Source organism: Heteronotia binoei, unplaced genomic scaffold (genome assembly GCF_032191835.1).
Source record: "Heteronotia binoei isolate CCM8104 ecotype False Entrance Well unplaced genomic scaffold, APGP_CSIRO_Hbin_v1 ptg000055l___fragment_3, whole genome shotgun sequence".
In the NCBI taxonomy this organism is placed as follows: Eukaryota; Metazoa; Chordata; class Lepidosauria; order Squamata; family Gekkonidae; genus Heteronotia; species Heteronotia binoei.
Genome location: NW_026799985.1, coordinates 151323 through 178403, shown reverse-complemented (window position 1 = coordinate 178403; position 27081 = coordinate 151323). Strand labels below are relative to the sequence as shown.

General features: G+C 44.2%; 1 protein-coding gene across 1 annotated transcript in view; it reads right to left on the bottom strand.

Moving 5' to 3' along the window:
* The window catches only part of FBN2 (fibrillin 2), a 363281-nt gene that overhangs the window by 256128 nt on the left and 80072 nt on the right, over positions 1 to 27081 (bottom strand). Inside the window, exon 7 of the mRNA XM_060263402.1 lies at positions 11239 to 11364. Within this exon, the coding sequence (XP_060119385.1) occupies positions 11239 to 11364 (126 nt within the window). The remainder of the gene's footprint in view (positions 1 to 11238; positions 11365 to 27081) is intronic.

The window sequence follows — 27081 nt, the reverse complement described above, 5'->3', positions numbered from 1 at the left end:
CTCAGAAACTGCAGCTAGTGCAGAATGCGGCAGCCAGGCTGTTAGTGGGACTACCTCGGTGGGAACATGTACGGCCTAGGCTGCGGGAACTGCACTGGCTGCCAATTGTGTACCAAGTTCGTTACAAGGTGCTGGTTATTACCTTTAAAGCCCTATATGGCCGAGGACCTGCCTACTTTAGGGACCGCCTCTCTCCACATGTTCCCCAGAGAGCACTGAGATCTAGTTCTCAAAATCTTCTAAATATCCCTGGACCAAGGGAGGCCAAGCTAAAAACAACAAGGGAGCAGGCCTTCTCGATAATGGCTCCCCAATGGTGGAATCAGCTGCCAGAGGAGGTGCGAGCCCTGTGGGACCTCAATCAGTTCTGCAGGGCTTGTAAAACTGTCCTCTTCCAACTTGCTTTTAAGGTGGAATCCCTGTAATGACATCTAGCCATCTTTATATATATGTATTGAACCGTAGCACCTTCAATTTATACTGGTTTCAATTTATTTATCTAACTGTATTTTAATTGTATTTTAACTGTATTTTATTGTATTAACTGTATTTTATTGTAATCATGGTATGCGCCATGTCCTGTGAGCTGCCCTGAGCCTACCTCGGTGGGGAGGGCGGGATATAAATAAAAATTTATTATTATTATTATTAAAAACTTAAGCTTATTGCTCTGCCATCATGAGGAATTGACAGTAACCAACCTTCCACCCTACTGGGAACACAGGGAGACAGCCCCCACATCTGATAAGAGCCTTCCACTTCCCCCCAAACTACAGAAGTGTTCCACAAAGCAGGCAGAGAAGCCCAATCAATCCTAGCATATGCAATATACCACATCTTCTAATTGTTGGAAGGGTTGCAATATGCAAGGCACTGTTGGTGGACATGTTCCCAAATTCTCAAATTCGGGTCTTCAATTCGGCTTTTTATTAGACAAATAATCAACATCAACATCCCACTGCGACCAGAACTCTTTCTCTTAAACGTATGGACTCTCTATGATCTTTCAAATTGGAAAAAATACACCTCTTGAATTATTTATGCACAGCTGCCAGAAGTCTCATAGCCTCTGCGGGAAATCTAATAAACAACTAACGTCAACAAATTGGTTTTCCATAATTCAGGAATTTTGTATAATGGACAAACTATCAGACACAAATCGCAATACAGACTCAACTCTTAGTATATCTAACTTTGAAACAACATGGTTCCCATTTCTAGAATGTTTAGACTCGTATGAGGAATATGCAAGTTTTCTTGATGCTGTTAGTTTAATTTATTAATCTCTTTATTTTAAAGTAGCTAATGTGCAGATAAAGTTTACTGCATTCCAACAGTCGACTATGTAAAGTTACTAGCAATTTTCAAAAGTTGCAGTTGTTATATTATTACTACTACCATGTAGGCTGGTTGTCTCCACTGGGAGCAAGCATCGGTTTTAGGCTTTGGTGTCATATGTATTCTATTTTGCCTTTTTTTTTAAAATCATATTTACATCTCTCTCTCTTCCCTTATGGAACCTAAGGTGGCATACGTAAATCTGCCAGAAGGTCTTCCATCAAGGCATAGACCAGATTCAGATTTTCTTCACTTCAACAATATTTTGTTTGCCTTCCATGCTTCCATAACTTTGTTCCTTATTGGCAGCAATTGTGAAACTCCTAGTGACAAAGGCAGTTCTTTGAAGAACCTTTCTTTTGTAAGCACTTGGCAATGACTGCCCCCCCCCACTCCCGCATAGCCTTTTGGAATCTTTCCAAGTTTTGTATCTGTCAGTAAGAATTTTTCCTGTGGCTATACTGTCATTTTTACATTCTGTATTGACGTGCTGTAGATTCATTTAGTATAGAAGTTATCAATTTTGATCCATAATTGTAATAATTATAATGCTACCTCTCGGTATTGCACATTTCTACAGATTAAATTACATGATATAGTTAGCTATAGGTCCCATAGCACCTTAGAGACCAACAAGAGTTTACATGATATATTTTATAATATATTTATCTATAAGTCCTTTGTATAACAGTACTTTATGCAAGAATGTAGAGTTACATTATTATATTTTATGAATCAAATATTCAGACTTAAATTGACATCCTAATTAAGTAGACTTCTCCACTGGGTTACAGAAGCTGCTTCTGTCTCCACTATGGTGCTGAACACTTTCTTTCATCTTCCCAGAGACTGCTATATAGGTAACAATTAAAAAGGAATGTATGCTAGAGGACCAAGAAAATTCTCTTTTGTGGAAGCTAAGCACTGATGCCCAAATCATATGATCATATTTCTTCAATAAGGTGAAGTCTGAGCGGTGAATTCACTTGTGTGGAACTTGGGTTTTTTAATTAATTAGCTCATTATACACACTGATCCCATTAGCATATTCTTGGAAGGGGTAAAAAAAAGAAGCTGGCCTGCCACATTCATTGAGTTTTTAACACAGGAATAATAATTTCTATAGGTAAAACTACAAATATACATTTCAAGTATATTTTCATGGTTCACTAGACTTTCCAGGGCTCAACCCATGTGTAATGAGGAATATTCTAAGTGTGGTATTCATATAACTGTACATTAAAACATGTAATATCTTGTTTTTCTAGCTGGTTCATGCCAAGAACAGGTAATGTCTGCTACAATTTCAGGACTTGCCCTGTCTGTAGACTGAACATTTCAACATTTTAATGTTCACTCACATGCTGCTCACATAACTATAATTTTAGTTAATGTAATTTTTCTGCAAGTTGTATGTGGTGTATTCTCTTCTTCCTGCAGGAATGTATGCTGTAGAACTATTCTTAAAGAGATATATAGCATTCCATAACTTATTTAATTGTGAAAAGCTGCACAATGTTATACCTGTGCAACATGTGATAACCTAACTTCCAATTTATTTCTTCTTATCTAGCTTCCGCTAACAGGACATTTATGACAAGAACTAAAGGCAGTGCTGGGTCAACAGCTACAAACATTTTCTAAATAAATAATGCATTGCACAGCCCTTGCACAACCCTGGTCAAGATGCAGAAAATAGACTCAGGTAAGATTTAAATAATTCCCTTGACTTTCTTATGCAACGTTCTTGGGGATCCACTGGAAAAACTGTGTTCAGCACATACCCACATCAGCTTCATCACACAATAAAGATGTGAAATAGAGGGAAGGATGCTTAGGAGATATCAGATGGTTCAGTAATACACCAGCACAAACTAGTTTCTGAAACTGCCACAAATATCAGTGCTTCATAGGACTGAGCTGTTAAATCAACACTATGCCTCTCCCTGTATGAGCCCCATAGACCTTTACAATCAGCGATGCAACATCTTTTGGTGGTATGTGCCCCAGAGACATCTGACTTTCCTCGACAAGGGCCAGGGCCTTTTCAGCCCTGACCCTGCCTGGTGGAATGAGCTCCCCTTGGAGATCTGGTCCCTGTGGGAGCTACTCCAATTCAACAGGGCCTGTAAAACAGAGCTCTTTCGCCAGGTTTTCAGTTGAGGCAGCGGACATCACCTGTTATTGGCCTCCCCCCTTTCATTCCATACTGGTGCTGTAGGACCTGCTGGACCTGGACAATAGGCCATGCTTGTGAGGCTGAATCTGTCATTTTTAGCTTTCAATGTTCTGTAATTCTGGATTTTATATCATTTTAATCTGGTTTGAACTGTTGATTGCCTGTTTCTATGATGTAACCCACCCTGAGCCTGTTCTATGGGGAAGGGCAGGCTCTAAATTGAATAAAATATATAACTAAATAAATAATAAACATCTTCCATGCAACAAGTTAGTTTCTACAGATGACTTCCTTGTTAACGTTATCAATGAGGGCTGTGGTATTTTAGTTGATTATCCTTTTAAGATGAAGTAATATGTTTATGTTCATTTAGCTCTTGTCATCAGTACAATGTATTTCATGTTAAGCTGTTGCCTGCAAATAATCGACACATTAATAACATTGGAAATGAAAATACGGGGGGAAGGGGGGGATGCAGCCCTGTAATACAACAGACAGATAATATACTCTGTCTGTTTTAAAAATGAAAAGAAAGTGCTAAGATTTTAATAGAAAATTGAATGTAGAAAAGGCATTTTCTCTTATGTTTCCTAGTAAAACCATCATTTATGTAAGATGCATGTGAGGGCTTTTTTCTGTTCATTTCAGAGAAAGAGCAGTACCACACAAGTATTTCTTGCCCAAGTTAAGTCTTACATGAAAAATACTCAAACTGAAATAAAGTAACATATACTAATAATATTTTAAAAAGCAACATTTCATTATATAGCACAAAAGCCAAGAACACAGAACACTTACTTTGTCAATGTAATATCTGTACTCTGTGTAGTTATATTTAGAAAGTACAGCTGTCTTCACCTCATTTTTTTCTACTGCTATTATGAAAACAGTATGTCCTCAAATTTTCACTCAGTAAAGACAAAATAATCTTCTTTCATGGAGAAAATATGCATCTCTATTTACCACCATTACCTTTATAATTTATTTCATAGCTGATTTATTTATGATATCATTAGTAAATACTTTTACAGTTTTGTACAAAATGTTTTTCCTTTATTTATTGAAACTGCAGTCATCAAATATAGATATTTCTTGCATTTCTGTTGCATTTAATTGGTTTTATCTGTAGTTACAAATCTATTATTTACAATATTGAATAACAGCAAAGAACAACTTTAGGGAACATTAGATGTTACAGTGATTCATTTCCATGTTATAGTGATCCATTTCCCCAAGAGGGGCCGGCTGGCTACAGGCTCAGATGCCAGATCATCCTTGTTGCCCATGACACAGGACGTTATCTGGAGAAAGACTGGGAATGAAAGCTCCCTGTTTGATTTTTCTTTTGTGGGTTTATTGTGGGTTTATTAAAAATGAACAAAAAAGTAAATGCATAAATCCTACACTAGTTACTAGATAATTCACATATATAAACACATGTGCTTATATGCCAGGCAACTGTATCATGTTGCCATGCTATTCTGAAGGAACAGAGTATTCCTTGAACTGACAAAGTATTCGTTGATCAAGAGGACTGAGAATTTGGGCCGTTATAGTTAACTTAATAGTAGAAAATGGAGCCCAGAGGACATGGTGGAACTTAGGTGAAGTTTCCAGAAAATTTCTAAGATGCTTATGCAGATAAATGAGAGGAAGTTCAGAATCTATCTCATTCTCCTGGGATTGCTGAACAGACTGAAAGCAAGAGGAAAGCCTTGGCAAATTTTCAACAGGTGAACAATGAAGGAGAAGGAGGCAAGGGTAAGAACCAAGATATTTGAGGAACTAGGATGTATGAAGCTGGAACTATAGAAGAAAACTGAACTTTTGCATCATTATCATAGGAGCTCTGTCAATAATGTTGTTTACCAACTCTTAGTCAAAGTCAGGTAACATCTTTATGGCAGCCATGGAACTAACAAATCTGAAAGAGTTCTTGCTTCTTTAAAAATAACCATAGTTGCATGTTACAGGAGAGCTCTCCAACCCCCCCCCCCCCCCCCCGTCCGTGGACCAGTACCAGTCCATGGCCTGTTAGCAACCGGGCCGTGAGTTGTGTAATTATTTCAATATATATTACAATGTAGAAATAACAATAAGAGAACATTGGATTTATATCCTGCCCTCTACTCTGAATTTCAGAGTCTCAGAGCAGCTCACAATCTCCTTTACCTTCCTCCCCCACAACAGACACCTGTGAGGTGGGTGGGGCTGAGAGAACTCTCCCAGAAGCTGCCCTTTCAGGGACAATTCTGTGAGAAGCTATGGCTGATCCAAGGCCATTCCAGCAGCTACAAGTGGAGGAGTGGGGAATCAAACCCAGCTCTCTCAGACAAGAGTCTCCACACTTAACCACCACACCAAACACTTTAGAAATAAAATGCACAATTGTATAATCCCAAAACCATTCCCCTCCCCGCTTCCTCGGTCCATGGAAAAATTGTCTTCCACAAAACTGGTCCCTGGTGCCAAAAAGGTTGGGGACTGCTGTGTTACAGAATATAAGAACATAAGAGAAGCCATGTTGGATCAGGCCAACGGCCCATCAAGTCCAACACTCTGTGTCACACAGTGGCAAAAAATTTTATATACACACATACACTGTGGCTAATAGCCACTGATGGACCTGTGTTCCATATTTTTATCTGAACCCCTCTTGAAGGTGGCTATACTTGTGGCCGCCACCACCTCCTGTGGCAGTGAATTCCACATGTTAATCACCCTTTGGGTGAAGAAGTACTTCCTTTTATCCGTTTTAACCTGTCTGCTCAGCAATTTCATCGAATGCCCACGAGTTCTTGTATTGTGAGAAAGGGAGAAAAGTACTTCTTTCTCTACTTTCTCCATCCCATGCATTATCTTGTAAACCTCTATCATGTCACCCCGCAGTCGACGTTTCTCCAAGCTAAAGAGTCCCAAGCGTTTCAACCTTTCTTCATAGGGAAAGTGCTCCAGCCCTTTAATCATTCTAGTTGCCCTTCTCTGGACTTTCTCCAATGCTATAATATCCTTTTTGAGGTGCGGCGACCAGAACTGCACACAGTACTCCAAATGAGACCGCACCATCGATTTATACAGGGGCATTATGATACTGGCTGATTTGTTTTCAATTCCCTTCCTAATAATTCCCAGCATGGCATTGGCCTTTTTTATTGCAAACGCACACTGTCTTGACATTTTCAGTGAGTTATCTACCACGACCCCAAGATCTCTCTCTTGGTCAGTCTCTGCCAGTTCACACCCCATCAACTTGTATTTGTAGCTGGGATTCTTGGCCCCAATGTGCATTACTTTGCACTTGGCCACATTGAACCGCATCTGCCACGTTGACGCCCACTCACCCAGCCTCAACAGATCCCTTTGGAGTTCCTCACAATCTTCTCTGGTTCTCACCACCCTGAACAATTTAGTGTCATCCACAAACTTGGCCACTTCACTGCTCACTCCCAACTCTAAATCATTTATGAACAAGTTAAAGAGCATGGGACCCAGTACCGAGCCCTGCGGCACCCCACTGCTTACCGTCCTCCACTGCGAAGACTGCCCATTTATACTCACTCTCTGCTTCCTATTACTCAGCCAGTTTTTGATCCACAAGAGGACCTGTCCTTTTACTCCATGACTCTCAAGCTTTCTAAGGAGCCTTTGATGAGGAACTTTATCAAAAGCTTTCTGGAAGTCAAGGTAAACAACATCTATTGGGTCTCCTTTGTCCACATGTTTGTTCACCCCCTCAAAGAAATGTAACAGGTTAGTGAGGCAAGATCTTCCCTTACAGAACCCATGCTGAGTCTTCCTCAATAACCCGTGTTCATCAGTGTGCCTACTCATTCTGTCCTTGATAATGCTTTCTACCAACTTTCCCGGTATTGAAGTCAGACTGACTGGCCTGTAATTTCCCGGATCTCCTCTGGAACCTTTTTTAAAGATGGGGGTGACATTTGCTACCTTCCAGTCCTCAGGAACGGAGGCAGATTTCAATGAAAGATTACAGATTTTTGTTAGAAGATCCACAAGTTCAACTTTGAGTTCTTTCAGAACTCTCGGATGTATGCCATCCGGACCTGGTGACGTATTAGTTTTTAATTTGTCTATCAGTTGTAGGACCTCCTCTTTTGTCACCTCAATCTGACTCAGGTCTTTCAATACCCCTTCCAAAATTAGTGGTTCTGGGGCGGGCAAAAAGTTCTCATCTTCCACAGTGAAGACGGAGGCAAAAAATTCATTTAGCTTCTCAGCCATTTCCCTATCCTCCTTCAGTAATCCTTTTACCCCATGGTCATCCAAGGGCCCCACTGCCTCCCTGGCTGGTTTCCTACTTCTAATATATTTAAAGAAAGTTTTATTGTTGGTCTTTATGTTTTTTGCAATATGCTCCTCATAGTCCCTTTTTGCCTGCCTGATCACAGTCTTGCATTTGATTTGCCACAGCCTGTGTTCCCTTTTACTAATCTCACTTGGACTGGTTTTCCACCGCTTAAAGGAGTCCTTCTTACCTTTTACAGCTTCCATTACTTTGTTTGTTAACCACGCAGGCATTTTCTTATGCCTGTTTGTGCCTTTCCTAACCCAATATATAACCCAATAGCAGGACTATGACCTCTTTTACTTTGCAGTTGCTCCTAACATATTTGAAGAAGCTTTTCTTGTTGTAGGGAGGCTTGCTACAATGTAACACAAAAATGGACAGAGAGAAAGCAGACAGGCTCAATACCTGTTTTACCTTGCTTTTTTCCCTTAGGGTTTTTCCCCCCTGAAGAAGAGAACAGACCGATCTAGAGATGGCAGTAGGCAAGACATGGCATCCGGACTGCTGATTGACAATGAACAAAGAGGTTGCTGAGAGGAATCTGGCTGCACTGGGTGAGTACAAATCCCCCAGGCCAGATAATGTGCCCTGAAAGTGCTCAAAGAACTTTCTAGAGCAGGGGTGTTGAACTCATTTGTTATGAGGACCAGATCTGACACAAATGAGACCTTGTCAGGCTGGCCATGTGCGTCATAAAATGTAATGCCTTGTAGCAGAGATATAAGGGCACAGACAAACGCAGTGAAAGATTAAAACATTAGCACTTCTGCAATATTTTTTTATTTAATAGTCCATGATAACTGACACCTCTTGCTCTGAATTATTGCATCAAAACCTGAAGACAATATCTGTGTTGTAGCAATTTTGAGTATGCTGTTCTGGTGTGTATCTAAGTTGCAAACCTACTTTTGATTTACTGATATTCATTACAGAAATCACATGATTAATGCTTTGAGCCTAAGACTCAGATAAAAACATGAAATGGCTGAGTATTGTGAGGTTTTGTACGTAAGTTGCGTCATGTGCTGGTCAAGAACATGTGAAGGCACCATGACACAGACTGAGGGCTATGTGTTTGTCTTCCCCAGAAAATTAACTATGAATTCTTCTGTGGCAGTGCAAGAACAGAGAGGCAGCAATGTATAGTGGTTGGTATCAGCTTATTATCTGGGAAGTCTAAGTTCAAAGTCCCCAGTTTATAAAGGAAATGTCCTGGGTGATCTTGGTCTGGACCCATGTTTCAGCCTAATCCACCTTGTTATTTCTCATCTCAATGGTTCACATTGCTTTCCTACTGAGAAAGACTGGATCATGAGGTTATGAATATAGTGAAAAAGAGAAGGGGAACCCAGTTGCACCCAGGAGAGCCCTGGCATAGGGAGCCCAAACAAACACAAACACATACTCTCTCTCTCCCCCTCTCTCTGTAGCAAGACAAAAAACAACTTTGTTGCTCTTAAAGGTGCTTTGTTATCTCTGCCATGTGATGGAGGGAACTGGGCAAAGTAGGCTGTGGCTCTTTCCCTCCCTCCCCCTCTCTTCCTCTCTAGGGGACAAGGAGGAGCCTTGGCCAATGGAGGAAAGAGGGACTGACTCAGTAGATCTGCTATGTGATTGAGAGAGCCTGGCAAAGCAAGCTCTCTTGCTCTGTAGTCCTGTGCGATTGAGACAGCTTGACAAAGCAAGCTCTCTTGCTCTGTAGCTCCTGTGCGATTGAGAGACCCTGGCAAAGCAAGCTATGATGAAGAATGAAAAAAAAGAGAGGAAGAAGGGAGCAGATGTCAGTCAGTTGTTCAAACGAATGATAGGAGCTCTGTGGAGGCCACATCTGGACCATGGGCTGCATGCTTGACACCCCTGTTCTAGAGAGCCTGCAGAGCCTTTGTCTGTCATTTTGAAGACCTTTTGGAAGACTGGAGGTGTGCCAAAAGAGTGGAAAAGAGCTAATGTATATGCGAAATGCACATCCAAAGCCACATTGTTTGAGATGTTTTATTTTTAAAAATAACTTAGAGCAAAGTCAGTTTCTATTATGAAGTAGGGAGGAGACACCATCTTGAAGCAACAGATTTGGGCACAATCTGAGAAGCAGCCAATTTGTCATTTAGATCTGGTTGGCAAGTGTTAAAAGAGTAAGAGTATATTAACTGGTAATGCAAGTACAGATTTCCACTGAGAAGCATGACTGACTGCTGGGGCCACTGTCTAGGTCCAGCATTGTACCTCATTCCTCATTGTACCTCATTCCTTCTCCTCCTCCTCAATTCTTGTCAAAAAACAGCTGTTCTTCTCAGGCCATCTTGATAACTGAATGATTCTCTCTTAGAAGTGGCCTCAAGAAAACAGCACTTGGAACGACTGTAACATCCACTCATATTGCTCTCTAAAAACACCCTATGTATTTATTTATTTGGCTTATATCCCGCACTCCCCGCTGAAGCAGGCTCAGGGCAGCTTACATTTCATAAAAGTCAGATAAAACCCAGTAATGATATAAACCTCAATAATAAAAATATAAAAATACAGAATAATTAAAAACATAAAGTATTGGGTACTATTTCGATCTCAGAGAAGGACAGGTCCTAAAGTCATGATTGTGCATTTGAGATGTGCCAGATAGATGTTATTATGGGGCCAGATGGTTTACTGTCTGTTGTCATTGATCTTAGTTAGCACATGCCTGGTGGAAGAGCACTGTTTTGTAGGCCCTGCAGAACTATGCAAGCTCTCACAGGGCCCTAACCTCCTTTGGAAGCTCATTCCACCAGCACGGAGCTACAACAGAAAAGGGCATGGCTCTGGTTGTCTTGAGCCTGGCCTCTTTGAGGTGGGGGATTGAAAGTAGGTTTTTTGGTTGACAAGAAACATTGTACCTGTACAACAGCTAAATTTGAGTCTAGGAGCACCTTAGAAATCAACAAGATTTTTTGGGTACAAGGTTTCCAGAATCAAAGCTCCCTTCCTCATATTACACTTGTAATTAATTTATTTTTTTCTTTCATTCAGCAACAAAACGGAAAAAAAATTAGTTCTGCCTGACTGTATCACAATACACTACAACATCCAAAGATTGCTAAATTTTTGCTTTTGAACTGGAGCTAAACCCAAGGGTTAGTTTCACTAGTGTAACCCGTTTATGGTAGGGATGAGATTTTCATAAATTCCCTCCTCCAACAGCAACTCATGAGCAACTCAAAATGCTGGCCCTGGGGAATAGTGTAGGGGGCAAAATGGGAATCTACAGCGGAAGAGAGACTCAGCAAAAAAAAAAAAAAGTCCCTATCCTTCTGAAGGCAGATAATTACCTCTGCAGTCAATCCCTGTTCATTAATTTAAATGTGTTTTTTGCACGTCTTTGTAAACCATAATTCAGATTAAGACCATGAACACCATCAAAGTACTTCAGACTTACCTTCACATTTCTGTATTACTTCATTCTGTTTGTGGCCAGCAGGGCACTTGCACTCATACGAACCAACAGTATTGATGCAGTTTCCTCCTTGGCAAATTCCAGGGATAGCTTGACATTCATCAACATCTGCAAAAAAAAATAGAGAGTTAACAATGTCAAGAGCAATGAGGTCCTAAGCAATCCTAGAAAATAAATCTTATCTGATTGCTACCACCACTCCATACACCAATTTCACCTGATTGCTGCCACCACACAACATGGAAAGTGTTCTAATGGAAGATAACACCAGTTAGAAGGGCCTATGGTAGAGCTTTTTAAAATATGTACTTGACCACAGTTTCATTGTTTTACATTAGAAAATCATCTGTCCATTTCTTTTTTAAAAAATTGCTTTTCTGTATTCAGAGTGGCTTACAAGAATAAACAATGATTAAAAATGATGTAAAACATTTTTCTCTCCAATATGTAACAGATTTTTTTCCCAGAAAAAAGTTTTAAAATTAATTATTGATTTTGGCTCAGGATTTCCTGTTTCATATAGGTGCACTGATATTTATAGTTAGTAAGAAATGTTTTAATTTTTAAAATCCATCATTCCGGTGACCAAGGCATAAGGAGTACAAAAAAGAATTTACAAGAATTTACAACCACTGATTGCCAAACAATTTAAGTAAATTTGCAGTAAATGTTTATGCTGTGTTCCTGAAACTGTACTGAGTTTATATAGAATAGTACAAACTCAAATGCATAATTTAGACTAAAGCCATGCGGACTCCTGCACATCCTTCCTTGAATATATAAAGTCTAGACTGAGTGACATATTTTAAATGAGGGTTGATTTGACATGTGTGTGAAGTGTCATCGAGTCTCTTCCAACTTAAGGTGATCCTACAAGTTAATGAAGAACCCCGTGGTGCTGAGTGGTAAAGCTGCAGTCCTAAACTCTGCTCACAACCTTAGTTCGATCCCAGCGGAAGCTGGGTTCAGGTAGCTGGCTCGAGTTTGACTCAGCCTTCCATCCTTCCGAGGTCGGTAAAATGAGTACCCAGCTTGCTGAGGGGGGGAGTGCATATGACTGGGGAAGGCAATGGCAAACCACCCTGTAAAAAGTCTGCTGTGAAAATGTTGTGAAAGCAATGTCAACCCAGAGTTGGAAATCACTGGTGCTTGCACAGGGGACTACCTTTACTTTTTCTTTTTTTACAAATTAATGACCTCACAAATGTCTATCATTAACAGCCTTGCTCTGTTTCATACCTCAGTTTCGTTCTGCACTTAATGTACACTAGGGCACTGGAACTTGATTGCCTGAAGAAGCCCAAACGGCAGTGGGCTCTGTCCTTTTCAACCTATCTAGTGATATGTCAACCACCCTGATTCTAACATGTTTACATGGCAGATACAAGCTGTGCCATCACCCATATGGGCAAAGTATGACATTGGAAGGAGAATGTCAGTGCCACACTGCACTTTCATTTCCCTGAATAGAATTCCATTATTTCTGAAAGGAAGGGGAAGCTTGTAGAAAAGTGGCTTCCATCTCTAGTTCTACTATTCCTTGCACATGATGAGTTGGTTCATACATGCTGGTTCATCACCTGATTATTCCAAGAATTTGCATATGTGAATGAGACATTCCACCACCGCCCAAAAAACCCATCCACAATCAGCATTTTAATGTTACCATGCATCATTTCAAACCCAATGGATGTTAATGGAGTCAGATCAGGTATTTAGCATTACTTAAAGTCCAGAAGAATGAAACGGTGATGTATATGCATGCACTTGAAGCGCCTTAATATAATGAAAAAGAAAAAAAGAGCCTCTGTAGGGAGACAGGAGCTGTATTAACCATCCAAAGTTGTGTGTAATTAGAAACAAGGTATTAATCATGTCAGTATTTTCAATAGCTTATTTCAGTTCTTAAATGTAATGTACCATTTAACCTTTGGCCTTGAGTTTCAATGCGTACTTAATACATGGTGGTAATCATAAGTACAACTGTCATTTGCCCATACTGATTATTCAAATGTAGCCAACTGTATCAGCAGGGTAGTAGCTAATACTAACAATCTGCATATTTTGTATATAGGAAATTAATGTGCAAACATCAATATACAAGTCCTCTGGTGACCATTACTTTTACAAAATGGGTCTCTGTTTGACTTTCTCACAAGGGATTTCAAAACTAAATGAAGGCATTAAATAGTATTAAAAACAGTTACTATTATAGCAGGAAATTTTAAAAAAGTTTTTCTCTCTGTCTATAAAGTGAAAACATTTTAATGTTGAAGACATGTTATTAAATCTTTTATTCAGTTTTAGGCCAACTTATAATAATTTCTGAACAGATATTTTCTGAAGGAAAGGCCAGTGACTTATGTTACACACTACAGCTCTATGAATGCATTTTTTCTTGATCTCAGAGAAGCTATTAATAGATTTGCAGCTAAGTGCATAAATTAGATCTAAAATTTTGCTGGGCATATCACACAGCTTTATACTGTGAGGGCTCTGATTCTGTCCAAGTTACAGCTTGTGGCAAATTATTTTTCTGTGCTTTTATAGGTCACTGCAAGTAAGTTTCTGCAAGCAGCTCTTTTAAAGCTTGTGATATTTCTCATGCCTTACTCTGAAAAGAGATTGTGGCATCTTTTGACAGGTCAGAATGTTCAATCAAAACTGTATTATTTCAATTTACAAAATCCTAAAACAACCTGATAAAATACTTTTAAAAAAGTTTCGCATACTGTACAATTTCTAATTATTCATGCTTCTAAAGATCAAATAAGCTGCCAAAAGCTTTGATGTCCTAACAACATCAGATAAATTATTCTGCAGACCAAGCTGCATATTCCAAGAGGTTCAATATGCTATACATTAGGTAGAATGTTTCCATGTGTTCCTGATAATATCTGGCAAGTTAAAAAAAAGCTCTTTGCCTGTGTGAATAGTTTTTTAAGTAAATGATAACTCCCTATGAGATTTGAACACACACTTCTGAAAACCACTATCTAACGTCTCTTCTTGATGACTGGGTAGCCTATATACAAGTTTAAAGATCAGAAATGCTGATAGAAATTGAGGCTTCATAAAATATGTTTAAATAAACACTGTGTAGGAGTTTAGATTCACAGAGTTTAAAGATTAGTTTTAGCTTTTAAAAGCACTGAAAAATATTTTGGGTGTATGTCTGTTTAACTCAGGAAAATGTTTTAAGCAATTTAAAAATGTAATCCTTATGATAGTGTTTCTTCCTATATACTAACTACTACAGTCCTCAGCAATGCTCCCTCTAAGCTGTGGAGACTTGTGAGCAAAAATTCTAATTCCTAAGCTACTAGGGTTGCCAAGTCCAATTCAAGAAAGATCTGGGGACTTTGGGGGTGGAGTCAGGAGACATTGGGGGTGGAGCCATAAGCAAAGTTGTGACAAGCACAACTGAACTCCAAAGGGAGTTCTGGTCATCACATTTAAAGCACACCTTTTAAATGCCTTCCCTACGTTAGAAATAATGAAGGATAGAGGCACCTTCTTTTGGAGCTCACAGAATTGGACCCCCTGGTCCAATCATTTTTATCTTGGAGAGCATTTTGAGGAGAGTCATCAGATGCTATACGGATAATTTGATGCCTCTATCTCAAAAAACAGCCCCTCCAGAGCCCTAGATACCCCCAGATCAATTCTCCATTATACCCTATGGGAATTGATCTCCATAGGAAATAATGAAGTGCCCAACAGACATTTGCCTCCTCCCTCCCCCATTTCTGATTACTCTGAAGCAGGGGAGGGCCTGCTCCCACCTGGGGATTGGCATCTCTACTCATGAGTTGCTGAACTTCCAACTTCTTCAAAGTAACACAGAGCAACCAAAGGTTCACGTTTACCTTTCCTACACAAATGACTTCTAAAAAGATTGTGCAACCAACAGAGGGGCTGAGCTGCTTTCACAGCCACTGGGAGCAGCCATGTTGTTCTGCCTACTCCCCCACCCCCTTCAGCCATAAAGACACAGACATACCATCCCAAGAGGAAGCCTTTCTGAGTGGAGTCTAAAGCCTCTGGAGGTGGAAAGGTACATGGTGGCTGTGGGGACAGGGCTTCCTAGGGTTGCCAATCCCCAGGTGGGGGGCAGGGGATCCCCTGGTTTGGAGGCCCTCCCCCCACTTCAGGGTCGTCAGAAAGCAGGGGGAGGGGAGGGAAATGTCTGCTGGGAACTCTGTTATTCCCTATGGAGATTTATTCCCATAGAAAACCATGGATAATTGATCTGCGGGTATCTGGGGCTCTGGTGGGGCTGTTTTTTGGGGTAGATGCACCAAATTTTCAGTACAGCATCTAGTGCCTCTCCCCAAAATACCCCCCAAATTTCAAAAAGATTGGACCAGGGGGTCCAATTCTATCAGCCCCAAACAAAGGTGCCCCTATCCTTCATTACTTCCTATGGAAGGAAGGCATTGAAAAGGTGTGCCGTCCCTTTAAATGTGACGGCCAGAACTCCCTTTGGAGTTCAATTATGCTTGTCACAGCCTTGATCTTGGCTTAGGCTTCCCAATCCCCCCGCTTTTCCGGGAGGCTCCTGGGTTCCCAGCTTCATCCCCCGGTCTCCAGAAATCAGGAAGCGGGGGGGTGGGGGGGTGGAGGGGGGGGGAGAACATACCTGAAGCGTTCATGTTGGTGTAGAGCTCCTGAGTCCTGAGCAGTTTGTAAAATTTCTGCCCCTTTAAGGCTGGGCAGGAAGGAGGAAACAGGAAAAGCTTCGGAGAACGGCCCCGCCCTTTCTTTGCTTTCGTTTTCAGAGCAGGCAGAGGGAAGAAGACCAAGTGCGGTAAGTGTTTGTTTGTGTGTGTGAGAGAGGGAGGGGGCAGGGAGGGGGGAATTCCCTGGTATGGAGGCCCTCCCCCTTCCTTTAGAAAGCGTGGGGGGGGAGGGAAATGTCTACTAGGCACTCTATTATTCCCTATGGAGAACAATTCCCATAGGGAATAATAGGGAATTGATCCGTGGGTATTGAGGGCTCTGGGGGGGCTATTTTTTGAGGTAGAGGCACCAAATTTTTAGTATAGCATCTAGTGCCTCTCCCCAAAATACCCCCCAAGTTTCAAAACGATTGGACCAGAGGGTCCAATTCTATGAGCCCCAAAAGATGGTGCCCCTATCCTTAATTATTTCCTATGGAAGAAAGGCATTTAAAAAGGTGAGCTGTCCCTTTAAATGTGATGGCCAGAACTCCCTTGGAGTTCAATTATGCTTGTCACATCCTTGTTCCTGGCTCCACCCCCAAGGTCTCCTGGCTCCACCCCCAAAGTCTCCTGGCTCCGCCCCCAAAGTCCCCAGATTTTTCTTTAATTGGACTTGGCAACCCTATCTTGGCTCCACCCTCAAAGTCCCCAGGTATTTCTTGAATTGGACTTGGCAACCCTAGGGCTTCCCCCTGCCAGCCAGCTGACTGGGAGCGAGAAGGAGCCTGGGAAAGTGGGAGAACCCCTTCTGGGACGTGGGGATTGGCAAGCCTATGAGCTACTGGCATCAAAGTCGATGCAAAGGTTGCCAGCTCTAGATTGGGAAATCCCTGTAGATTCTGGGGGTGGAGCCTGGGGAGGGGAAGGCCCTCAGCTGGGGTATTTTGCCATACACTCCACCTTCTAAAGCAGCCATTTCCTTTAGCTTTATCTTCCGGAGATCAGCTGAAATCTCAAGAAATCTCCAGCCACCACCTGAGGTGTAAATAAAAAAACCGCTAAGAGACACCATAATTTTTAAACTGCATGACAGAGTAATGTAGAGATCAGTGGTGTACTGACAAAACCTGCACACAGAACTTCAAATACAAAGCATGTAGCAAAAAAACATAAACAGAAGGCAGTTCAAAAGCAGGCTTTCCAATCACAAGGGAGTGCTAATAGGTTCAGACTAACAAGGTTCAGAACATGTCTGTAAGATTTCCAGGTTCTTACAGACATGTTCTGAACCTTGTTGGTCTCCTGTGAATGTATTGTAAAGAGAAGCCTCCAAACTGAAGAAAGACGGATGAAACATCTTGATATCTAGAACAGATGTCTTTGGAAGGTCTTCTTTTAGTTCCACTCCTTTGTGATTGGAAAGATTGCTTTTGAACTGCCTTCTGTTTATGTTTTTTTGCTACATGCTTTCTATTTGAAGTTCTATGTGCAAGTTTTGTCAGTACACTACTGACCTCTACATTACACTGTCTTGTTTAAAATTTATGGTGTCTCTTAGCAGTTTTTTTATTTACACAGCTGTACACTAAGACCCTATAGTTTTGCTAACCACCTGGAGGTTGGCAGCCTTACGTGGCACCCATCAACGCCTTTTCTGGTGCTCAACAAGTGTTTTAGAAAGTAAGCAAGGCCAGGAGGGGCTTTGGCCCAGCAAAGATTCTGATTGGCTATGCAGATTTTTATTAAACATTGGTTGGACAGGAGCTGCCACCACAGTGCAAGAATCATCACTCTTACCAATTTCTCACTAGTGTTGCTCCACCCCTAGGCTTCTATTTTCCCCTGGCCCAAGCAATTGATCTTCCACCAGTTGCTCCGTGAGCTCATTTTGAGGCGCAGCTTGTTCCAGTTCCCCTTGCTGTTTCTTAATCCTTAAAAGACAGCATCACAAAGCCACAAGGGGAACTGGAGGGAGCTGCACCTCAAAATGCACCCACAGAGAAACTGGTAGGAAATAAATCACTTGCACCAGGGAAAACAAAAGCCTGGGGGGTGGAGCAGCACTAGTAAAAAACTAGTGTGTGTGTGCTGGAAAATAAGCTGCAGCAGCCATTTTGTGGCTGTATCTACCTCTTGTGAAAGCTGTTTTGTGGCAGCCATTTTGTGGCTGTGCCTACCACATTGTGTCAGAATTCCAAACATGCCCACAGACACAAAAAGGTTAGGGAACCCTGAAGTAAAAGGTCTGCAGCCTCTGAAGAATTTTGAGAAGGTGCTGCAAGGCCATTTGAATGGGATGTAGACTGCAGATTTGTATAGGGGAAGGGGGGATTACTGTACTTTCTTTGTTTTAAATTGAGATTTGTAACTCACTTTGAGCAACAAAAGGAAGGTGGGGTGCAATTGATAATAAATAAATAAAACAATGCAAAACTATTTATGAATTAAAATTAAATTAATATTGCATTTATCAATCTAGTCTAAATCTTAGGATTTGTTGCCACAAATGAGATAGGATGCACCCCATATAGAATGCATCACCAAGTGTAGTCATACCAGTGCTATTCCTCATAAGGGACTCGGATGGAAGCTACAGAACACTTTGCTAATTAAATGTTTTAAAAACTCAGTATTACCATAGCATTAGAAATCACCTGTTATCAAGCAGGGCAGGATGCTGGAGAAGGAAGGTCCTATATCATGCAAGGACATACTCAACCCCCCACCACGCATCCCAATGCCTGTTAGAAATTGGAACATTGGATGCCAGCAGTGAAGGTTGTAACTTCTTAACAACGTCTCAAAGTACAGTCATGCATTTTTCCAACAAGAGTGAATAGGGTTCCCAAATCCCCCGCTAGGCCTGGAGACCCCCGATTTGGAGCCTCCTCCCCCCGCTGGCCATAAAAGGGAAAGCGGGGGAGGGGAGGGGGAGAACGGCAAACAGATCACTGAGCGCTTGAAGTCCACTATGGACTACATTTCCCAAAATGCTTAGCGAGCAGAGGAATACTTCATGTAGGGCGGTGGAGCGAGCTCGAGTCGTTGCCCGCTATTGGCGGTTGTCTTTGTGCGGAAGAGGCTGCCTGCGTTCCAGAGAGGGGGTGAGTGGCTGCTGACCCTGGAAGGCTTCTAGGATAGGGGCACCGAGGAAAGTGGGGTGCTTCGGATGCGGATTCCTAGATGCATGTGTCTGTTGGAGACCGCTGCTGAGAGCCCTTTTTCCTTCTGTAGGGTCTGATTGTGCTGGGAATGCATGCTCAGCTGTACTTCTGCTGGTTTGTCTCTTCACAAGTTATAGATATGAATAGGGTTGCCAATGCCCAGGTGGGGGCAGGGGATCCCCTGGTTTGGAGGCCCTCCCCCCACTTCAGGATCATCAGAAAGCGGGGGGAGGGGAGGGAAATATCTGCTGGGAACTTTATTATTCCCTATGGAGAGCTATTCCCATAGGAAATAATGGAGAATGGATCCACAAGTATCTGGGGCTCTGTGGGTGCTGTTTTTTGAGGTAGAGGCCCCAAATTTGCAGCGCAGCATCTGGTGCCTCTCCTTAAAATACCCTCCAAGTTTCAAAAAGATTGGACCAGGGGGTCCAATTCTATATGCCCCAAAAGAAGGTGCCCCTATCCTTCATTATTTCCTATGGAAGGAAGGCATTTAAAAGGTGTTCAGTCCCTTGAAATGTGATGGCCAGAACTCCCTTTGGAGTTCAATTGTGCTTGTCACAACTTGCTCCTGGCCCCACCCCCAATGTCTCCTGGCTCCACCCCCAAAGTCTCCTGGCTCCACCCCCAAAGTCCCCAGATATTTCTTGAATTGGACTTGGCAACCCTAAGAGTGAATGACAATCAGATTGTGGATATGTGAATATAAATATATTTCTTTAACACTCTTTAACAATACAAGATATTCTTGTATTGAAGTGAACTTGAGTTTCTAGTTAAGACTTTTTTTGGCAGTACACCTTCAATAAAGATGAGGCATTGATGCCCCTGAGAACTTCAGCCCACAGGGGTCTCCAGTTTTGTTATACACACATGTACACCTCAGTGTGGGCCTAGGAATGATAGAACTGAATCAAAACAATATCAAAAGGCAGAAGAAGAAAGGAATGCAGGGCAGCTCCTCTATCAGTCTTGTTAAAAGTCCGTTTCTCCCAAGGACTGTGGAGCCTCCTCTCAGCGATCTAATTCTAACAACCCAGATTTACAAAACAATAGATACATACAAAAAACTCCAAGAGAACATTTCTGTCACTCTCAATGCAGAAACGGAAAGACTCCACAATAAAGGATTTTTTTCAGGCTTGTTATCCTCAAAAGACCACATTTTTATTACCCTACATTCCAATGCCAGCACTTCTCTCCCTTTTCATCACAGGCAAAAAGGTATAGTTACCCCTCAATCCCAGTGTTTGTAGCTAGTTTTGGATTTATCACATTACCCTAGCCTCACGGTTGGCCCTCAATCCAATCTCAACTCTCCACTCTACTGAACTGCTGCTGCACTTCCTTCAACAGAATGGTCAGTTTCAGCTCATGAAGGCGCTTCTTCACTGCCAAGGACAATCCTCTCTTCCCTCACTTCTCTTCAGGGACATGTTTCTGTGTCTCCTTGTTTTTTTATGAGTTTATTCACCTTTAGGTAGACAGGTTTTCTAGGGAAAGTTTTTTATGAATAATTTACCAAGATACTTTTTATTTTCCGTAATTTTCATTGATGCTTTTTTTTTACACTGTGTAGTGTATTGTGCTTTAGTAAAGCACCGCGCGGCCATGCAGCAGAGGCAACCAGGGGGAATCCCCTGGTCACTCGGCAAAGCGCGTGAAAGGACTCCACCAATCAAGATCTGTGGCGCGGTCTCTCTGCCCCCGTGAAGCTCACCGAGAGGACATACGGGGAGGACATACGGGGAGGTCGTCCGACTCCTCACAGGGCATTTCTCTCCCCAACCGTCCATCGTAGCCCGCCAATTCCTCTTCCATAAGAGGGATCAGAAGCCCAGGGAAATGGCGGCAGTCTACCTGGCCGCTCTCCAGCAGATCGCAGGGAACTGCAGCTTCGATAAGCAGGGGGAGGCCTTGAGAGATCGATTCGTCTGGGGCCTCCGAGACGAAAGGCTGCAACAGAAGCTCTTTGCCAAGGAAGAGCTCACCCTCCAACAAGCCTTCAACAAGGCAACGGCCTTTGAGAGGGCCACAAAAGCATACAGCCACCCACGTGGAGAGGCAGTCCACCAGGAAGAGATGGCGCCGGGCGACCGGGAGGACAAAGAGGCGTTCCAGCTCCGGCGGCCACAAGGAGCAGACCCAAGAGCCCCCTCGAGGCAACGAGCAACGGAGAGACCATCCACCATCAAGTGCGCCAGCTGCGGCGACCCCCACGAGAGGAGGGACTGTCCATACCGCAACATGGACTGCCGTAGCTGTGGAAAGATGGGCCACATCGCTCGGGCTTGCCGGGCCAAGAACAGCTGTCGGCGACCGACAGCGCATCACGACTCCACCGAGGCCCACATGACAGCGTCAACCAGCCTGCAGGTATTGAACTTGCTCCTCTCCGCCCCCGACAAGGTTAAAATGATGGTCCTCATCGAGGGCGCCCCATGCCTCATGGAAGTGGACTCAGGTTCCTCCATCTCCATAATTTCAGAGGAAACCCTAAAGAAACTGTCCCCCCGCCGCCGCCTCCAACTGAGGCCGGCTGACTTTGTTCTGAGGGACTTCCAAAAAAACCCGGTACACATCATGGGCTGGGCCCGGGTACGGGTAGAGAGAGGGAAATTCAGGGGACCTCTGGACATTCTGGTGGTCAAGCGCCAGCTCACCACCTTACTGGGGCTGGCCTGGTTCCAACCACTGGGGATCCAGTTAGTGGGGGTAGAGCAAGTACAGGCGGGTAGCTTCGAGGATGTCTGCACAAGTTGAACGACTACCTATATAGTAGGCGGTTCACCATTGCCACGGACCATAAGCCGCTCCTGGGCCTCCTCGCCCCTGACAGGCAGACCCCACAAATCTTTTCCCTGCGAGTCCTGAGGTGGAACCAATTCCTCAACTCTTACTCCTACACCTTGGTGCACCGCCCAGGCAAAGCCATGGGACACGCGGACGCCCTCAGCCACATGCCGCGCCCCGGCCCACCAGGTGATGCTCATAGTCTCTGCCCGAGCAACCACTCCACGCCGCTGAGGTGGCTCGGGCTACAGGCAGGGACCGCATCCTCGCATGGGTTCTGGACTGGGTGGGGAGGGGGTGGCCTACGGGCAAGGTGGACAGTGAGTTCAGGCCATTCGCGTCACGCAGGGACGAACTATCCTCTCACAAGGGTTGCTTACTCTGGGGCAGCAGGGTGGTGGTCCCCCCCCATGCGCAAGCAGATTCTAGACGCCCTACACGAAACCCACCCCGGGATTGTGAGAATGAAAGCCCTGGCCCGCAGTTACGTATGGTGGTCAGGCATGGATGAGGAGACTGAGGGGTGGGTGAGAAGGTGCCAACCCTGCCAAGAATCCCGGCCCGATCCGCCAAGTGCCCCCATCCACCGCTGGGAGTCCAACCGGCGGCCATGGTCCTGCCTACATTTAGATTTTGCCAGGCCATACCAGGGCCAAATATTCTTCGTCCTGGTCGATGCCTACACCAAATGGTTGGAGGTGATTCCGGTTGCATCCACCTCCACTGCAGCAGCCGTCAGGGCTTTGCGGAGGGTCTTTTGTATGCACGGGATCCCCGACACCCTGGTCACGGATAACGGGACGGCATTCACCTCCCGGGAATTCCGGGAGTTTACCAGTCGGTACCTCATCCAGCACATTAGATCAGCCTCCTTCCATCCGGCCACCAACGGCCAGGCAGAACGCATGGTGCGGACCACCAAAGAGGCCCTGGGTTGCATAATGCAGGGGGACTGGGACCACCGCCTGGCAGCCTTCCTGTTCCACAGCAGAATTACCCCCAACCCCACAACAGGGTCAAGCCCAGCGGAACTACTCATGGGGAGGAAACTGATAACCAGGCTGGACAGGCTGCACCCAGACCGGGCTATCGACATCTGCAATTCCCCCGAAGTCAGGGAAGCAGTGTGGGGGTTCTTCCCGTGCGACCCGGTCTTTGCGAAGAACTTCGCAAGCGGACCAGAGTGGGTAGCAGGGCGGGTACTGCGGGTGATGGGGTCCCGATCGTACGAGGTGTTGACGGAGGGGTCCAGATCCTCCGGAGACACATCGACCAGCTGCGGCGCCGCACCGTGCAGGAGGAGCCAACAGCGACTGGGGAAGCAGCGAGTGGGAGCAAGCCAACAACGGAACCACCTGAAGCGGCCCCGCCGGCGCCAACCCTGCCAACATACGACTCCCCGAGACCGGCCGACCCAGAACCGCCACCGGTGGTGGCCCGCCAGCCGCCGGAAGAGAATAGCCAAGAGGAGAGCTCCTCTGTGGGGGCCGCCCCAACACCCCAAGGGACCCCAAGGCGATCAACCCGGGAACGCCGGGCCCCCGCCTACTTGCAGGATTATGTGACTTGAACTAGGGGGGGAGGAGTGTAGTGTATTGTGCTTTAGTAAAGCACCGCGCGGCCATACAGCAGAGGCGACCAAGAGGAATCCCCTGGTCACTCGGCAAAGCGCGCGAAAGGACTCTGCCAATCAAGATCTGTGGCAGGAAGTTTGACCGGCCAGGATTGGCCTGGGCCAGCTGGGGGGCCGTTCCGGGCTGTGTGTATATAAAGCAGGTCCTGGCCCGCGTTGCCTGTTCTGTTGTGATGTACCATCCATTAAAGCATGTTGCCTTCAACACGTCTCGTCTCTGAGTACATTACACACTGCATAGTTTAATTTGGCCTCTTTTTCTATTTATAAAATAAACCCATTTAAGAGACTTTTCCTCCTAATTTTTTACTGAGTGTTAATTTGGAACTGGACCTTAGTATACAAAGGCTAAGATACCAAGCACACAGATTTCCCAAAGTACGCATGTTTGTTCCATGCAAGAAGTTAAATGCCTCTGCAACCCTGACATGTATATACCTATTTGGGTAACAACGCAATTAATACCTCTTATTTTCAGTCTGAACTGAAATTTTGTATCATTGGATCTGGCCACATATATTTTTTAGTATATTGTTTCTCATCAAAGTCATCTCTGCTGAACTTGTTCCTCCTCTGTTTTCAACAAAACCATGTACATATTATTAGGGTTTGTAGAATCTTTCGGGATCAAGTGCCGTGTTCTACTGGGGAAAGTTTTCCTTCCAGACGTTTCGTTCTCAGCTGCGGAGAACATCCTCAGTGGGGACATCCTCATCCTCCACTGAGGATGTTCTCCGCAGCTGAGAACGAAACGTCTGGAAGGAAAACTTTCTCCAGTAGAACACGGCACTTGATCCCGAAAGATTCTACAAACCCTAATGATGTTACCAGCCGTGAAAACCTGAAATCTTTGATAACATGTACATATTAATTACCACACACATTTTTTGTAGATATGTCTTTCAGTTCGTTTTCTCCCTTCATGAGAGGAATCCATACATTCATATAAAACACACTTTAGGATCCTGCAAGGCATCTGATCCAATCAGGAGCTGATTACATTGATTTTTAGAAAAATGTTATAGAATACTTTGTCATCTGATTTGAAGATCTTGTAGCAAAACCATAAGATATAGGTATTATGAAGTAATAAGTAAATCTAGCTTTACTTTCGATTGGCAGCTTACATGTTGCACTTTTTAGTCTTCTGTTTTCATTGACAGGAAACACTCCAGTTAATAGGCAAGACATGACTTATCTGCTTGTAATCAGGGCCGGCTTACCCACTAGGCAAACCAGGTGGTTGCCTAGGTCACCGGCAGGGCAGGGGTGCTAAAGTTGGCTAAAGTTGGCCTCCCCCCTAGGTAAATGCTTAATTTGCCCACTTCCCAGCCTCCTCCCTCCCTTCTACCAGTTTGGTGAAGTACGTGGACTCTTATCTGGGAGAACCGGGTTTGATTCCCCACTCCTCCACCTGCACCTGCTGGAATGGCCTTGAGTTAGCCATAGCTCTGGCAGAGGTTGTCCTTGAAAGGGCAGCTGCTGTGAGAGCCCTCTTAGCTCCACCCACCTCACAGGGTGTCTGTTGTGGGGGGAGAAGATATAGGAGATTGTAAGCCGCTCTGAGTTTCTGATTCAGAGAGAAGGGCGGGGTATAAATCTGCAGTCTTCTTCTTCTTCTTCTTCTACACCCAAGGTCTATTTCAATGCCTGGGACAGCAGTCGAGTGCTGCACTCCTGAGCTATCTAAAGGCGCCCCCTGCTGACCAGCTGATCAGCAGGTAAAACCACATGGCGTGCTCACTGTCAGTGCTGGGACAGGCCAGCAGCAGCAGGAAAGATCAGCACCCTGAAAGGACAGCCACCACCACTGAGTCCTCCCCACTTCCTTCCTATCCAGGCACTGACAGCCAGGTTTTACCTGCTGATCAGCTGATCGGCGGGGGGCGCCTTTAGATAGCCCGGGAGCACCACGCTCAATCGCTGTTTCGGCCATTGGGGTGGGGAAGGGAAGGAGGAGGAGGAGGCATGATGGGGAGGGGGGAGGTGCCGAGGGTGTGGCGCCAGGGGTAGCATAGGGAGGAGGCACGAGGGGTGCTGTGAAGGGGGGCAGTGGGCCATGAGTATGCCTAGGGTGCCATGCACCTTTGGGCTGGAGCTGCTTGTAATGCTTTCATAACTGTTTGCTTTCTGCTCCCTCATTCGCTTATCTGACTAGTGTAGAAATGACTTTTTTTAAAGTAGCCTTACACTTTTAAAAATACACCAACATGAAATAATTTAGAAAGAAAACTGCTGATTTTACATTTAAGACAGAAGTTCAAGCCATGGATCATAACAGAAAGAGTGAAATGTCTCATGAAATGAGCTGTCCAAGGAGAGCTAATTAGGGGTGTGCATTCAGTTCAGCTGAACTGAATACAAGTCTGAAAAACAACTGATTTGGGCCATATACAGTTGGATCAGATTTTTATTTGGCTGTTGAATACAGCAGCTGCAAATAGTCAATGAAATTTGTCAGCTATCTAGCTCCATTACACCCTATGGGCCGTTGAAGTCAATGGCAAAATAAGGTATAATTAATGGAGGCTGGGGGGAAGCTCCAGATTTGCAGGGCAGCTGCAGAAGCCTCTACTCCACAGATCCCCCAAGTTTCAAAAAGATTTGACCAGGGAGTCCAATTCCCCATCCCATGTTTATACTCTATGGGCCACTGAAGTCAATGTCAAAATAGGTTATAATTAATAGAGGCTGGAGGAAGGAGGTTCCAAATTTTCAGGGCAGCTGCAGGAGCCTCTCCCCCACAGAATCCCCAAGTTTCAAAAAGATTGGACCAAGGGGGTCCAATTCTAGGAGCACCCAAAGAGGGTTTCCTGATTCCCCATGCTTTCCTATGGCAGGGGGGAAAGGTGAGAATCTCTCTGAATTACAAACCGGGGGGAGGGGCTGCTTTCTGCAAGGACTGCAGCACAGAAATAGTGCATCGAATGCACTGGTGCTAAGCAGCAGAGCCCTCTGCCAACCTAATAGTGACCAGCCCAGTGGCACAACCCTACCAACTACTACCTACTGGAGAGCCAGTTTGGTGTAGTGGTTAAGTGTGCGGACTCTTCTCTGGGAGAACCGGGTTTGATTCCCCACTCTTCCAGTTGCACCTGCTGGAATGGCCTTGGGTCAGCCCTAGTTCTGGCAGAGTTTGTCCTTGAAAGGGCAGCTCCTGTGAGAGCCCTCTCCAGCCCTATCCACCTCACAGGGTGTCTGTTGTGGGGGAGGAAGGTAAAGGAGATTGTGAGTCGCTCTGAGACTCTTCAGAGTGGAGGGCAGGATATAAATCCAATACCCAACTGCTGAACCCTGTGCCCTTGTGGCCTGTGTATACTAAAAGATGAATGGAAACAAATCTGAAAGCTGAGATTCAGAAAGCTGAGAAACCCGTTTTACTACAACATCATTTCAGAAACAGACTGGAACAAGTGACTGCTGAAATACAAGTCATTATAAAATTCAGGGCAATGGAATTCCCATGGCCCAGTAGAGCAACCTCTATGGGTGCCTAGAGGTTCCAACGCTCTGAGTTTTGTGATGAGTATAATGATTATCATTTAGCAATCTTATGTTCCAGTCTGTT